Source organism: Alosa alosa, chromosome 4, assembly GCF_017589495.1.
Source record: "Alosa alosa isolate M-15738 ecotype Scorff River chromosome 4, AALO_Geno_1.1, whole genome shotgun sequence".
NCBI lineage: Eukaryota > Metazoa > Chordata > Actinopteri > Clupeiformes > Clupeidae > Alosa > Alosa alosa.
The window spans coordinates 5,388,172-5,402,475 of record NC_063192.1 but is presented as its reverse complement, the minus strand read 5'-3'; the positions used below and the strand labels follow the sequence as shown (position 1 = coordinate 5,402,475).

Below are 14,304 nucleotides of genomic sequence, written 5' to 3'. Positions count from 1 at the left end.
TGAGCAAAAACACAAGTGAGTGTGGTGCCCATGCAGCTCAGGCGAGTATGCTCACTCAATGAAAAACAGAAATCAAAACAGACACTTTTATTTTTTTTTTCAAGGGGAAATGTTATTTCTATGTTTGTCAGTCTTTTTCAACTTTTTGCAAAAAAAGTTGAAATACTTATCCCTTTTCTAGTCCTTCGACAAAAGTAAAGAGAAAATAAAAAGTCAAAACAAAGCAAAACAAAAACAAAAATATTGATGATCAGAGTTCTTCAGGCCTGATCCAGACACAGAGGTCCCAGTGTGAGTTTTCAGTAGTCCTAAAATACTTCATTAAAATTCACCTGCCCTCTCCCATTCCCTTATACCCCCCCCCCACAATCTCTTAATGTACTCCAGCTCTAGGTCTGTAACTCTTCAATGCTAACCTTTAACCTTTGACCTCCCCCACAGTGTGTGTGGCCCCACCGCTGACCGCACTGTGTGTCCGCGGCACTGCTGAGGGAAGAGAAAAGGCACAAGCTGTTTTTGGTACAAACTTGATCAACTGTCATGGCCAGTGGGGTGGACCTGTGGTGAGATGCAGAAAATCAGGGTGCTGATTCGAGCGAGACCGGTAAGAGCGTGGGCAGATCGAAAAGCAAACAAACAAAACGTAACAAAACAACAAAAAAGCCCATACAGTTATATTTTCCCCATCTGAGACCAAATGCTCTGTGATTGCTTAGAAATTGAGCTGTTTTAATACACACACTCTTGCGGGAAGGAGACACATTTCTGTCTGTCTCCTTCTCTGGACGACTGACAGTTTCTGGCAGGGAGGCACTGTTTACATCCCTCTGTGAGGGGAGCTGATCATTTAAGGCAAATCCATATTGTCGGCACACATGCAGTGTGGACGGCTCATGACCATCTCAACAACTTAGTCCTAGTCGGACGGCTAGGTCCTCCCGTCTGTCTCTGTGTAGTGTCTTAAGAAGAAGCTGCATGCTGCCATAATTAAGATAGCAGCATTTTGTTTTTTCCTCATCGCAAAAACCTTTATGTCAGAAAAGCTACTACGCTCTTCGTGGACTTTGAAAAAAAAAAAAAAAAAAAACGAAATGCGAGACTAAACCATGCAAGGAAACATGCTTGATTATTTTTTTTTTCTGAGTCAGGGAGTAGAGACTCATTGTGGCTGCAATACTGTTCAACTGGACACTGACTGAAGTTGATCAGTTGGTACCATATGAGCTTGGGCTTACATCTAAGTATTTGCAGAGCACATAGCCTCCTTTGTTCCTTCACGTTGGAATGGAATCATAATAATATGCATTTTTAACAACTATAATAAGAAGAATAAAAATAATGAATACAGAGGTGATACAAAATACCCAACATTTAAAACTCAAAACAAACAAACAAATAAACGGATGCTGAAGATACCACAATCAGACATGCTTTAGAGCAGTTAGGTTTGGCAAGAAAGCAGTTTGTCGTATCATAGAAACCTCACAGTGAAAAGAGTTATGCCCCTTCAAGATAACAAAGCACAGTATTCAGTCATAATTTATAGATTTCTTATATATTTCTTTCTTTTTTAGAAAAAAAGTCTCTCTTATAGGAATTTGAATGCAACAAACTGTGTGGTACCATGGTATCCAATCCCGTGGCTGTCTTCTCTCTCCCTATGTCTCAGTAAGGTCTCTCTGTACCAAAAAAATACTTCTTTTCAAAAAGAAGAGATTGACAACGGAACGTTTACGATGGCGTTGGGCTGACTGGAGGGTGTTCTCTTGGACATGCCCAGTCAAAGCCTCCTGAGGGAAGAGCCTGCTGGCCAGTAGAATCTGCAGTCACCCTGCGACACCCTCGCCCTACCACAGGAAATGGCTAGTAGTCTTGCTTGAGGTTCCTTGGTGGTTCCCGACAGACTTTGACAGACACTCCCCACATGAGAGTGACCTGTGACTGTGGGGAACCTGCTTTCTTTCCTCCATCAAAACCAAACACGACGGGGAGAAAGAGATGGACGGGTGGAAAAAAACTGAAAAAGAAACTAAGCATCAGTCACCTTTTCCTTGAAGGCTTCAGATCCCAAGAGGCCTAAAATACCTCAAATAATACATATACGTAGATATTTATATATATATATATATATATATATATATATATATATATATATATATATATATTTATACTTTGTCAACAAAAATGAGGACGTTGCTGTGGCCTTCAAAAGCAAAACTGAGACACAACTTAACTGAGAGGGGCGAGACTTCAGGGCATACACTTCACATCCACACACAGCTGTGAGGCTGTAGAGGCCAAACCAACACGTCTCATTTAGTTTTCTGTTAAATACTTTGGTCTTTGGTCGATATTATTTTCTCTTCAATTTATACATATATCTTGTAAATACTTTCATACACATATCAGTACATCCTTATGTACTGTATATATGTGCATGTATTTCTTCAAATGTTTTCCCCATAAAATACTTTTTTTTGCACAAAACATCAAGATTAAAATAAATAAAGAATTCTGGAAAAGAAAAAAAAAAACAGTAAACAAGTACCTGTAGTCATAATTTCCAAAATAAAAAAAACAAAAGACATGGCAAAAAAAATGGATGTTGCACAAAAAGTCAGAGAAAAAAAAGCTTTATGTACAGCATTTTTCTTCATCGGCTGAAGGCCTTTAGTTAAATAAACAGACTTTGCATCTTTCAAGAAGCCTGAGAGAGCGACTTTAAAAACTACATAACAATCGTCCTTGGATGTGCGTGCCCCCACTAGTGGGCCACAACACGAGAACTTTCCCCTCTCAAGAGCCGAGTCTCGTAGTCTTTCCTTTCTCTTTATTTGCTTATCGTTGCCTTGTTTTGTTCCTAAACAAGCCTATCCTTTGTTTTGTTTTCTTTTCAAGTGGTGGCATGGCTACTTGTTGTGACATGGGGTGAGGGTGGGTCTGTCGATTCGCTCTTCTTCCACCACCACCACCACCACCCCACCCCTTTACTTGGCCTTGGGGAAAGGAAAGCTGAAGAGAATGTCGTTTCATCCCAGTCCAGCAGCCGGTGCTAACTTTTGGAAGGTCCAGCATTCAGGAAGTAGGTGGTCATTTCGCCCTTGCCTTTGACTTTGACCACTCCGCGACACTCCAGCTGGTAGCCTTTCTTATCCAGCACCTGGTGCAGGTCAGTGGTCACCTGTAGGGAACAAGGCACACGGAGAAGAGGGTTTAACCCACATTTTTTAAAATGGCTTTTTGCCAATTTTCCAATTGGACAATAAGCAAGTGGGAGAGAGAAATGGGGGTGGGATTGGGAAATGAGTCTTGGACCCTTGGACCCATATGTGGTTGGGATGCTGCTGCTAGCGCCACAGCTCCCCCTTCACCCGCGTATTAATGACACACTTGGTCGGGTATTTAGCGCTGTAGTGGATGTGCTGTGCCTGGTTGGATGCATCGAGGTTGCTGACATACCTGAATTCGATCCGGAACCCCTGTGCTGTCCATGCGACTGGCTACATTGACAGTGTTTCCCCATATGTCGTACTGAGGCTTCCTGGCCCCAATAACTCCAGCTACCACTGGTCCAATGTTCAGGCCTAAAACAGAGTTTGCGGTCGGTCAAGTTAGACAGCAAGTTAAGAATTTGTCTAGCTTTCATCATGCTATTTCCCTTGTATAACATCTAAATGTCTCTTCACTGCTGAATTCTCAACACCTTACACCATGTCCTGGTAAAACCTACAGGTAGGACAGCTTGAATTCGGTCAGCAGTCAGTAAATAGTACATACAGCAGTCAGTAAATAGTACATACATTACACAATATGTGAGCATACATGCATTTAATCAACTCTAAAATGGTCCCAGGAGGAAACACCTGCTAGCATTTCATGGTACAACTAGGATATGACTGACGATTGACGTTCAGCAGTGGCACTGACCAATCTTCATCTGGAAGTTGTTGAAGGAATGCTCGTTGATGTGCATCATCTGTTCGCGTAGCCGCATGGAGTAGTCGGCCAGTGCGGTGATGTGGCTGCGGCCCTCCTTGTCGTAGGTGGAGTCGTTGAGACCGGACGCGGCCATGTAGGTGCTGCCGATGGTCTTGATCTTCTCCAGCTGCCGGTACTTCTCCTCACTGATGATCTGAAATGAAAAGAAAAAAGCAAGCACTCGATTTGAGGATCAGCAACATACTGTAATAATTAAGCAGAAACCAGACAATGGCATTTTTAACAGTTTAACCAAAACAATGATGCATTCGTGTGTCACTCACTTCATCGAAATCGGCGATGATCTCGTTGAGCAGGCGCAGGCATTCCACGCCCTCGTTGTTGGCCTCCAGCTCCACGTAGAACTCAGAGAAGTTGCTGATGGAGGCGAACATGACGGCCACGCACTCGCACGACTGGTAGTAGAGCTCGTCGTTGCGCCGCTCGCGTGCCAGGAAGTGCGCCGCCACGTCCTTGGGCAGGATGTTGTGCAGGAGCCGGCGGTTGTAGGCCTGCAGCTCCTCCATCTCCTCCTTCTCCTCCGTGGCCTGGGGCAAGACGCCAAGGAGCAATAAAGAGGCGAAAGTCACATGAAGAAGGAAAATATGGTAGGAACAGAAATGACGCAACAACAGGACTGAAAATATGGTAGGAACAGAAATGACGCGACATGACGCGACACTAGGACTGAAAATATGGTAGGAACAGAAATGACGCAACAACAGGACTGAAAATATGGTAGGAACAGAAATGACGCGACATGACGCGACACTAGGACTGAAAATATGGTAGGAACAGAAATGACGCGACACTAGGACTGAAAATATGGTAGGAACAGAAATGACGCAACAATAGGACTGAAAATATGCACTAGGACTGTATCCTGTACTGTAACAAACTGTCTCAGTTAGTGATTGAGTGATCATTTACCCAAGACAAAAGACAAGATATTTGAGCTTACAGTAGCTTTGTTTCAGGAATGCAACTCAATACAATCATACACCTTGACTGTGATCCAATGACAACACAGACTTGTACAAGACACAGATATGCGTTTAAGGGACATTTTTGTATTGGAGGAGAATGACACAACACTGTTGCCTGATGTCACTGTCTACTAGTCGTCCATCTCCTGAGATGTGACTTTGAACCACATCTTAGTAGTCTTAATTTGAATGACCATCCGTTGGTCAAGCTTACTGTAGGTGATAACAAGTGTGTCAGAGTGTGTGAATGAAAGGATAAGGAGAGAAAGAGAGAGAGAGAGAGAAAGAGAGTTAGTTTGTGTGTGTGAGAGAGAGAGTGTTCGGGAGTGAGGATGTGTGTGTGTGTGTGTTTGTGTGTGTGTGTGTGTGTTTGTGTGAGCCCATGAGGGGCTCCTGCTGTACCTGTAGTTTCCACAGGAAGTCGAGCCGTGCAGTGGACTCCACCTGCTGGGCGTGCAGGTACAGCGCCAGCACAAACACTGTGAGGATCACTGGGGTCATGACTTTAAGAGACACTTTGGTCACAATGTAAGGGCTGTGGAGAGACACACACACACACACACACACACACACACACACACACACACACACACACACACGCACACAATGGTCAAGATTCCATTCCATCCATCTTGGCCTCAGGTGACCCCTAATACCTTTTCCCGTTTCTTAGGCCTCTAGACATGCTTTGATAAATGTCCCTGTCCCAATAAAAATAGTCTGTAGCACTTCTTCAGCCAAGTCTAAGACCCAGCACAAAGACAGTATTTTATTAAGTGAGCAAGAAGGAAGGGCCTAGCATAGCATTACCAAAAACAGAGAGGCAGTGCAGGACATTAAAGTCAACAATACTCTGCATGCCTAAACAAGGCAAACACTACTACGTCCTAAAAAAAAAAAAAAACCCAAAAGAATCTGTTTGTACTGCTTTGCTGATCTGTGTTTATATATTCAAATGGCACTCACCACTGGTCTGTAGTTTCATTGAAACTGGACCTGTAAGGAGACGAGTAAATATTTATTACCTGGCCTCGTACATTAACACTGGAGGACTGGAGGAACATGAATGTAAGAATAGAAGAACTTACCATTGTAAAGATTCATTAAAAACACTGGGGGGAAAACAAGAGAGAGAGAAAAAAACATTATTAGAAAATATTTGTAATAAAATTGAAGAAAATTATGTATAAATATCTTATTTTATTTGCATCCTGAAATTATCACTCACTGAAACGTATGGGGAAAAACAAAGCTTATGCATGAATTGTACTACAGTCTTTTCTCATAACTAGTGTTTTTCATAACTCATGAGAAGAGTGAAACAGAGACTAAGAGAGAGAGAGGGAGTGGGAAAGAGAGTTTGTGTGAGAAAGAGAGAGAGTGTACAGGAATGAGTATGTGTATGTGTGTGTGTGTGTGTGTGTGTGTGTGCGCCTGTGCAGCGCTCACAGGGCATTGGCCGTGACGAAGAGGTCGGCGTTGTCGAACAGCGCCACCTGTGGCCACTCGACGAGCAGCAGGAAGGTGAGCTGGATGAGCAGCATGAGGACCAGCTTCCCAATACTGCTGATCTGCAGGAACACGGAGCAGGCCAGGAGCGTCAGCAGCACACTGTAGCTAAAATACTGCAGGAGGGAGACAGAGGGAGGAGGAGGAGGAGAGGAAAAGAGAGAGAGAAAGAGAGAGAGAAAGAGAGAGAGGAAGAAAGGCAAAAAGATAAGATGAGAGAAAGTCAGTGTGATAGGAAAGACAGAATAGTGCAAACACTGCCAGAGCAAAACCAAACAGAACAGGATAGGACACAGGTGACGCACGCTGGCCTGGTGCTGCTCTGGCCACACGGATATAGGGGCAGCCCATCCCTGACCTCCACACCGACCAGCTCCTGGTCTGGCTAAGGCACTGCTAATGGCCCAGCCATATTCGTCATCATCCCTGTCTAAACACCCCCCCCCCCATCTCTCCCTTTCATTATCATCCCTGTATAAATGCTACTCTCTCTCTCTCTCTCTCTCTCTCACTCATCCTCCTCCTCCCTGTCTTGTCCAACCGCTCCCCTCACCGCACCGTCTACCACTGGGCCTGTGTGTGTGTGTGTGTGTGTGTGTGTGTGTGTGTGTGTGTGTGTGTGTGTGTGTGTGTGTGTGTGTGTGTGTGTATGTGTGTGCGTGCGTGCGTGCATGTGTGCATGTGTGTGTCTGAGGCAGTGACTGCCACTGTCTGCTGTTTGCCTGGGAACAGAGAGGAGGCTTTTATCCCAGCCAATGACACTAACCAGGGCCCCACTTCCCAGCAGTAGTGAAGCGTAGCCGTGTGGAGCTGAGATCATTCTACGATGATGAGACAGGGTGGTGCATGTCTTTCTCTCATTCTCTCTCAATTTCTCTTGTTCTCTCTCTCTTTCTCTTGTTCCCTCTCTCTTTCTGTCTGTAATGATGTCAGAGATGTTGTTGTGCTCTTGGGAAACATGTAAATAGTTTTCTAATGACACACTTAATTGCAATGGCCAGTAAACCTTTTAGTGTATGCAGTAATTCTTCTTGAGAAAATACTTTTTTTTAATCATGTGGCCACACACACACACACACACACGCACATACACACACACACACACACACACACACACTTTAAGCACACAACCCATATATACACTCATTATCTTTCATGCAATCAAATCATGAACCCCTCTCTCCAAACTCACTCACACACACACGCACGCGCACACACATAGTCACAAACACACACACACAAACACAACAAACCATCTTTAATACACTAAATACACACAGACTCACATTTGTCTTTTCTCTATCCTGTATTTATGTAACACACACACACACACACACACACACCAGCCACCTGTGCTCACCTCAGGAAAGGGGCAGGACGGAGTGTTGCTGGGGCATATGACCAAGCCTTCTTCTGCCCTCCGCGAGAGCTTATGGATGACACACGGGGTCACCAGGTCAGACGACGAGTTCATCTCCCTGGCAACGCAGTCCACCAGTCTCTCCGTGTCACAGGCAAACTGCAGGGGACATCATCATCACACACAACCAAATGTTATCTTACGAAACTGTGACTCTACAGCAATATTACAGAGGTATTAAAAGTACATTTTTAATGAGTTGCTAGATTTTTACAACATCCCAGAATCCATTGACGTAATTAATATTATAATATAAAATAAATATGGTCATGAGAAGTACTGTAAGGATACATCCACCTATCGTTGCTTCTAGCCACCAATGCTACTGACTTTGTCCACAGGGTACAGACTAGACTATGTCATTTTGAGCCACAGAGCTTTTACAATATAGTGTTGACAAATGCATTATATACATAAATGGATAAGCTAGCTAGTTTGTATCAGTGCTAACTGTTAATAGTGTGAGTGGCTAGCTGCCTTGCTACCTTACTTGCAAGCTTCTTGCTAGCTTGCTAGCATCATGCCTCTTTCCATGTGCTGTGAGGCTATTGAGGGGTGACTGTGTGTGAGTGGGTGAAGTGCAACTGAACTGTACCATGTTGATGAAGGCAGAAATGAAGACGAGGATCAGGGTGAACACCCCGACCAGGGTGCTGTTTGTCCGAGACTGTACAATCTTCTTGGACACAGTCTGCATGGCTGCAGGAAAGAGCTATGAGAGAGACACAGAGACGGATGGAGAGAGATAGAGGTAGGAAGAGGAGGAGGAGAAGGAGAGAGAGAGACAGAGACAGAGAGAGAGAGAGAGAGAGAGAGAGAGGGAGGGAGGGAGAGGGGGTTAGAGAGAAATACACTCCCTTATCTGGACTGCCTTTGCACTCAAAGACTCATCATAAATCATGAGATAAGAATAAAACTAAACAGAACAAAATCAATCAAAGCGAAACGCAAAGGGAGAGAGAGAGAGAGAGAGAGAGAGACTAACGACACGAGAGAGTGAGAGAAAGAGCCTGAGAGAGAGAGAGAGAGAGAAAAAAAAGAGCAAGAGAGAGAGTTATAGAGAAGAAAAGTGAAAAACAGACAGAGCACCAGAGCAGAGAGTCAAGCGTACCTCTTTTAGGGGGGGGAACTGGAGAGCCTGCTGCTTACCTTGATGCAGGAGTAGATGGCACATATGAACAGGATGTTGGCCAGGATGATGAAGATACTGATGTAGATTCCCAACATCACCGGAGTGCTGCACAAATAGCAGAGACCACACACACGACAGAGGTGACTTCACAGTTCACACAGACCTACACATCATGTACCGTGTGTGTGTGTGTGTGGGCGCAAGTGTGTGTGTGTGTGTGACAGAGGGAGGTGACTTCACAGTTCACACAGACCTACACATCGTGTATCGTGTGTGTGTGTGGTGTGTGTGTGTGTTTGTGTGTGTGTGTGTGTGTGCGTGTGTGTGACAGAGGTGACTTCACAGTTCACACAGACCTACACATCATGTATCGTGTGTGTGTGTGTGTTTGTGTGTGTGTGGGCACGCACGTGTGCAAGTCTGAACCTCAGGGCTATACATTTACATTGCTCACAATGCATATCATAACGTTCATTTACCCGCAACACATTAAATCTACTTACAAACTGCTGGTCTGTATGAGTGAGCGTGTTTGTATACTCTATACTTCAAATTATCTTACGAATGCTGTTGGTCTGTGTGTGTGTTGTGTGTTTGGTGTCTGGATCTATAATTGATTACACCGCTTTAGCTACACTTCACCATGTTTGCACATAACATCAACAACACACACATATGCACACACACACACACTCACACACATGTAAATACACACACACACACACACACACACACACACACACACACACACACACACAGTTATTGGTCTCTCATCAGCTGTTCAGTGTTTGTGTAAGTCCGCTGTCCTCTCAGGAGACAGTAAACACTAAGCGCAGTGGCCACACCACACTCACTGTGGGAAGATGACGATCTGGATGAAGGAGATGAAACAGAAGACCAGCAGTGTGCAGGCCACATAGCCCCCGAAGCGGTCATCCACCTTCTTCGAATACTAATCCCACAATAGCCACATTCATACACATAGAGAGAGGAGGAAGAGGAGGAGGAAGAGGAGGAGGAAGGAGAACACAGGTTAACAACAAACAGTCACCTGTTTTCATCAGAATCAGAATCAGATTTTATTGACCAAGTATGTTCACACACCATTACTGATGTCACTCTAGTACAGACAATAAACAGTATAGAAATAGACCATAAACAGACAATAATATTGTCTCTATATATTATAGAGATCATATACATTATATATGGACATCGCTGTGGCGGATGCCTGCCAACCTGTGACAGGTTGTGTCATTGTGAGTCCATGTCGGTTTAGATAATGGACCTGCTAAATACCAGTTAACTTTAAAGGGATATTCCACCATTTGGGGAAATACACTCATTTTCCACCTCCCCTTGAGTTAAACATTTGAGTTTTACCTTTCCCCAGTTCATCCAGCTGTTCTCTGAGTCTGACAGTAACACTTTTAGCTCCAGCTCATTGAATCAGATTAGACCATTAGCATATAGCAGAGATGCAATTGTTTAACTCAAGGGGAGGTGGAAAATGAGTGTATTTCCCCAAATGGTGGAATATCCCCATATATACATAACTAAAATATATACATAACTAAAATGTATATAATCCTATATAATATAATCCTAATTCCTCCAGACTGATGATGACTGACAGGACTAGCAGGAAGAGCCCAGGCTGGCTCCAACCAGACTAAATGAGGCGCCAGGCGATACAGAATACAACCATATCTATGAGACTGAGAGGATGAGAGGCTCAAACATCCCCATCAGGGTCATTCATTCTTGCCCTCTTTAAGAGGAGGTGAAGGACAGGCAGAGACGGAGGCAGGAGGAGGTGGGGGTGAGTGCAGGGGAGGCGCAAGAGAGCAAAAGTGAGAGAGAGAGAGAGAAAGGGAGGAGAAAGAAACAAAAGACAGGAGAGGAAGGAAAAGACGGAGAGAATGTATGTAGGATGTAGAGAGGAAAGGACAAGGAGAGACGACAGAATGGACAGACACAGAAGAAGTCAAGAGATAAGTGTAGAGTCGAGTGGAGTCACACTGACCCTTTTCTCCAGACTGGAGGTTTGGAAGGTGAGCAGGAACTTCTTGACGTGGTCTTTGCGCAGCTGGTCGATACTGCGGGCGTCTATGGCCCGGCCCAGGAACTCATCCACCTCGTCCTCAGGGTTCATGGCCTCCTGAGCACCACGGCTACAGGGACATCAGAGAGAGAGAGAGAGAGAGAGAGAGAGAGAGAGAGAGAGAGAGAGAGAGAGAGGGAGAGAGAAAGGATAAAGGAAGGGGAGAGAGAAAGAAAGAGGAGTGGGAGAGGAAAGGGAGGCGGAAAGAAGGATAGTAAAAGAGGGAGGGAGGGAGAGGAGAAAAAGATGAGGAGATAAGAGGAGTGTAAAAAATGTAGGCAGCGGATGAAAGAAAAACACAGGGGAAATACAGAGAGCGAGAGAGAGAGACAGAGAGAGAGAGAGAGAGAGAGAGACAGAGACAGAGAGAGAGAGGGAGAGAGTCAGACTTGATCAACCTTGACCTGCTTTTCATTTTTTTTTGTATAGTCTCATTTCCAGCGGCACAGACTTGAAAAAAAAAAAAAACTTACTTGTCTTTGCTGGATGTTTCATCAATGCCCTGAGGAGGAGAACAAGGTCACACATTACAAACCAACGCCAGACAGAGACACAACCAAAGAGGACCAGACACAGGAGACACGGGAGACAGGCGGAGACAGGGGGAGTAGCAGGCGGTCAACCAGAGAGACACAGGTCAAAGGAGAAGGGTCAGATCAGCAGGTGGGTCTCATCAAAAATACTCTAGAGCGCTCTCTGGTCTCACCTTTTGTACAATCCTATTCAGTGCGCTGCTAGGAATGTTTTGTTCAACATTCTGTTCAATATTCCGTTTTTTTTCCCTAAGCGTTAAATGAATTACAGACATCACAGACAAGATGCAACGCTACGCACACTATGAGGTCCCTGATCAAGCAGAGAGAGACGCAGGTCAAAAGTCTAGAGTCATACAAGCAGGTGGGTCTCACCATTTGTACAACATACATTTCTATTCTTTGTGTTGTTAGTAGTACTTTGTTCAATATTCTGGGGTGCGTTTCCCAAAACCATAGTTGCTAACCTGTTAGCAACTTAGTTGGTTGGCAATGGGAAACTGCTTTGCAACCAACAAAGTTGCTCGCTTAGTTAGCAACTATGGTTTTGGGGAACGTGCCCCTGTTCAATTTGATTGTTTCATAAGTGTTCAGCACATTACAGGCATGAGTTGCAGTCCCTCCCTGAACAATTAGACAGTTCTGGACACGGAGGAATGTTGCTTAACGTCTCCTCTACTCCAACCTTGTGGTCTCACCATCTGTCTGAAGACTTTGGAGTCCTTGGTCCTGGAGAAGGAGCGGTCAGGCACCCAGCGGGGCATCAGGCCCTCGTTGGAGTTGGCTCGCGCGCGCTGCATCTTGGCCATCATGGCCTTCTCCTCTTTCTGGAGCAGGGAGAGGGAACAGGAGAGGTCACAGATTGTCAGACAGAACTACACTTCAACACAGGTGAATTGTTCGCTCAGGCTTAGAAAACAGAAGTTACAGGATATGGTACCAATTGTGTAGACTTGTAAGTATCTTAATGAAACCAATAGTTGACCAGATTGATATGGTCGAACAGTTTTCGGAAGACAACAATCGTAACACACCAGTATAATACCCAGCAGAGAGCTAACACATACAGATAGATGTGTAGCAAACATGCATTGGTCTGGTATGAAATCTGGTCTGAATTGTGCTAGTATCTCAGGAGCGTACTATTGAGGTGTGTGTGTGTGTGTGTGTGTGTGTGTGTGTGTGTGTGTGTGTGTACAGACCCTTTTCTGACTGCAGCCCAGCACCAGGAAGGTCTCGATACTGTGCTCCTTCAGGTAGGCGTTCCTCTCGCCACCAAAGCCAGGCTCCACCTCGTAATCCCCATTAAGGTACTGGAGGGTGGCTTTCGTTATATGGATTCTCCTGTATGGGGAGGAAACACACATGCATATCCACCCAAACTGAATAAATACCTTCTCATTCTGAAATCAAGTTCACAAATGAGCTTACATCTTTAAGATCACATGAAAAGAACTAGGAGATTTTAAACAAATACAACCAGGCGCAAATATGAAAGCAAATGTTTTCTTGTCCTTTTCTTGTCAGAGTCTACTACTCCCTGTTCCCTGCTGATTTGAGGACGCAGGGAAAACTACAGTAACACTAAGGGACTTTAAAAACCACTCATGCTGCATTTCCCCTGGTGCAGAAACACACTGCATATGAAGAGGCTGGTTCCAAAACGCTATATCCACCATTTTAATGAATTTTCATAAATCATTTTTTAAATATATTTTGTTTTCAAAGTCATTTTTAGTAGAAAGTATTGTTATGTGATTTATCTTTACTCAATTAAAACAGCACAACCGCAATTTGATTGATATTACCTGAAATACACATTTTAATATCATGACTTTTTTATGTTTTTAAAAACGGAGATATAGCGTTTTGGAACCAAACTCTTCATATTATTTTGAGTAAACTGTGCTGCAAATTTACATAACAACACATACTGTATGTATGGCATGTGAATCTAATGTAAGGAGCATTTCCTCAGAGGGCCTATATTTGTGCCTGCTTGTATTTATAGCATTGTCTACCACAATATGTATGCAGTACAGTACGTGCGTGTGAAGTTCCCAGGCTGTACAATGTGTGCTATGTGTGTGTATTGAAACAAATCTGTGTTATGGCTGTGGAATGAGAGTGTGGTATGTGTGTGTGGCTTGAGTGTGTGGTATGAGTGTGTGGTATGTGTGTGTGGTATGTGTGTGTGTGTGTGTGTGTGTGTGTGTGAGTTAAAATCTATTCAGCATGTCCATGTGCTGTGAAAAGCTTGTGTAGTATTGTGTGTCATGACAAATATATGTTTGAGTGGACAGATGTCTGAGTTGTTATGGTTGTCCATGAATATGTCTGTCAGTAATGTCTTTATGTCTGAGTGTGTGTGTGTGTGTTTTGTGGGGAGGGGTTGCATGTGCCTGTGTGCATGTGTGACTAAGAATGTATGGCTATGACCGTGTTTGCGTGTGTGTGTATGCTTGTGTGTGTACCGGTATATATGTGTGTGTGTGTGTCTCACCCTGCTTTGCCCCCGGCCTCCATCTGATTGGCCAGTGTGACATCGTTAGACCACACGTCAAACTGCCACTTCCTGAGTCCCAGCACCCCGCAGTGCACGCGGCCACTGTGGATGCCCACACGCATGTTCACGTTGACCC

General features: G+C 44.4%; 1 protein-coding gene across 1 annotated transcript in view; it reads right to left on the bottom strand.

Moving 5' to 3' along the window:
- Positions 1 to 361: 361 nt before the first annotated feature.
- The window catches only part of adcy6a (adenylate cyclase 6a), a 60,150-nt gene continuing 46,207 nt past the window's right edge, over positions 362 to 14,304 (bottom strand). Inside the window, 17 exon segments of the mRNA XM_048241555.1 lie at positions 362 to 3,181; positions 3,460 to 3,584; positions 3,928 to 4,132; positions 4,263 to 4,526; positions 5,367 to 5,499; positions 5,931 to 5,960; positions 6,053 to 6,076; positions 6,414 to 6,589; positions 7,834 to 7,992; positions 8,489 to 8,605; positions 9,043 to 9,130; positions 9,880 to 9,977; positions 11,052 to 11,199; positions 11,603 to 11,631; positions 12,361 to 12,489; positions 12,865 to 13,006; positions 14,166 to 14,304. The exon segment at positions 14,166 to 14,304 is cut by the window's right edge and continues 20 nt beyond it. Coding sequence (XP_048097512.1) covers positions 3,053 to 3,181; positions 3,460 to 3,584; positions 3,928 to 4,132; positions 4,263 to 4,526; positions 5,367 to 5,499; positions 5,931 to 5,960; positions 6,053 to 6,076; positions 6,414 to 6,589; positions 7,834 to 7,992; positions 8,489 to 8,605; positions 9,043 to 9,130; positions 9,880 to 9,977; positions 11,052 to 11,199; positions 11,603 to 11,631; positions 12,361 to 12,489; positions 12,865 to 13,006; positions 14,166 to 14,304 — 2,135 coding nt within the window. The 3' untranslated portion in view covers positions 362 to 3,052.